General features: G+C 42.5%; 1 protein-coding gene across 1 annotated transcript in view; it reads left to right on the top strand.

Moving 5' to 3' along the window:
• The first annotated feature begins 424 nt into the window (after positions 1–424).
• Positions 425–1,994, top strand: part of LOC117181268 — an 8,785-nt gene continuing 7,215 nt past the window's right edge. The window contains exon 1 of the mRNA XM_033373832.1: positions 425–480. Coding sequence (XP_033229723.1) covers positions 425–480 — 56 coding nt within the window. The remainder of the gene's footprint in view (positions 481–1,994) is intronic.

Raw genomic sequence — 1,994 nt, 5'->3', positions numbered from 1 at the left:
AAACAGAATGGTTTATATGTAATGGGAGTATGAAAGGAGATGAGGAAAGGCAGCAACAGTAATAGACTACATCTTGGCTGAAGAGCGAATTCGGCTTATGATAGGGAGTATGAAGGTTGGGAATGAGATAGCGTCCGAGTACTTCCCCGTCATAGCCACACTAAAAAGAGACGTCAGTAAGCGCGGCAGAGGCAGAAAGGAAAGAGGGTGCGAAAGAAGGTAGGGTGTGGGATGTAATAAATAGGGATAAAGGAAAAAGGAAGGGCGTTAACGAAGAAATAGAAATAGAGGAATGGACGGATTACTTAATGGGTCTATTAGGGAAAGGCAACAATAGATCCAAAGGGAAAAGGGTAGGTTAGTCTAAGGAGAAATAGAAGAAGGAAACGGGATAACAAGAGAAGAAGTGGATGAGGCAATAAATATGCCAAAAAGAGACAAGGCGACAGGAGAAAATGAGATGGACAACGAAGCAATGAAGTATGGTGGAGAAAGGATTAGGGATGGGATGTGGAAGACCTGGAACAAGGTCTGGAAAGGCGAAGGTTGGCCGGAAGAGAGGACGACGGGACTGATTGTACCGCTTGTCATGAAATGGGAAGGAAAAAAGGTACAGGAATACAGAGGGATCACTCTTACGTCAGTCGGCTCTGAAATATCTGCAGAAATGTTAAGAAAAAGGTTGGAGAGTTAGGTAGAAAAAAAGAAAGTATCCCACATAATCAGACGGGATTTAGAAAAGGGATGGGAAATATAGACAATATCTACGTACTTAACTACTTAGTTAACAAAAATTTGGGAAGAAAGAAAGGGAAATTAGTCACTTTATTTGTAGATTTCAAAGCAGCGTTTGACACGGTGAACAGAAAAGTTCTGTGGCGGGCAATGAAAGAGAGGGGTGTAGAGGAAAAGTGGGTGGAGAGTATAAAGGAAAGTTTTACTGAAACCAGGTTTAGGGTGAAAATAGGAAAGAAAAAAGGGCAGGTTTACTGGACAGACAGAGGTTTGAAGCAAGGGTGCCCTTTGAGACCGTTACTATTTTATATCCTGCTGGCAGACTTAGAGAAGAAGCTACAGGAGGAACGGAAAGAATGGACCTAATGATGAGAATCTTCGAAGAGTATGTGGGATCAAAAGACCTGACGTTGAGCGTAGGGAAGACCAAGGTTGTGTGTTTCAGAAAGAGAAACATTGTAATAGACTACGCTTGGAAGATGAACTGACAAACAGTGAAAAGGGTAGAGGAATTCTGTTACTTAGGTTTTTCGTTTGAGGCAGGAGGGGAAAGCGAGCTGCAGGTGAGGAAAAGAATTGAATGTGCGAGTAAAGTAATGGGCTAAGTATGGGGTATAGAAAAGAGAAGGTTCAAGAACGATTGGAGAATGAGGGTCTGGTTGTTTAGTGCACTGGCTTGGGCGGTGTTGTGTTATGGTGTGGAGATCTGGGGATGGAAGGAACATAGGAAAGTAGAGAGCATGCATGAACGATTTCTGAGGTGGGAATGGGGGTTAGTTGGAGTTGCCCAGGATATATGACAAGAGAAGAGTTAGGAAGAGAAAATATGGTTACTAGACAAAGGGTTGTACGGTTTAGAATGGGAAAATGAGTGAGAGCATGCAGATATTGAATGGATGAAGAGGAGAATTTATGTAGAGTATGTTGGTTTCGAAATGGTGTCATAGGCACATGTATTAGAGAGATGTACAGGAGAGGAAGAGGGACAGTTGAGTGTGGATGAATGTGTAAGATAGGTCTTGGATGGTAGTGGACAGGGAGTGATGTGGGAGAAGAAATTGGAAGAAATAAGGGAAAGCAAGGGAGTAGGGCAGAGCCAAACGGGGGATCATGAAAAAGGACAGTAAAAAGCGAAAATTGCGAAAGAGTAGAATATAAGTAGTAGTAAAGTTAGACTAAGGATGGAATTGTAAATATATGTACAGGGAGCGGAGGCCCACAAACTTGGACAAATTTGAAAATATTGCGCGGTCTAGCCA

The sequence above is a fragment of the Belonocnema kinseyi genome, chromosome 10, assembly GCF_010883055.1.
Source record: "Belonocnema kinseyi isolate 2016_QV_RU_SX_M_011 chromosome 10, B_treatae_v1, whole genome shotgun sequence".
NCBI lineage: Eukaryota > Metazoa > Arthropoda > Insecta > Hymenoptera > Cynipidae > Belonocnema > Belonocnema kinseyi.
This window is presented reverse-complemented; position numbering and strand designations above follow the sequence as displayed.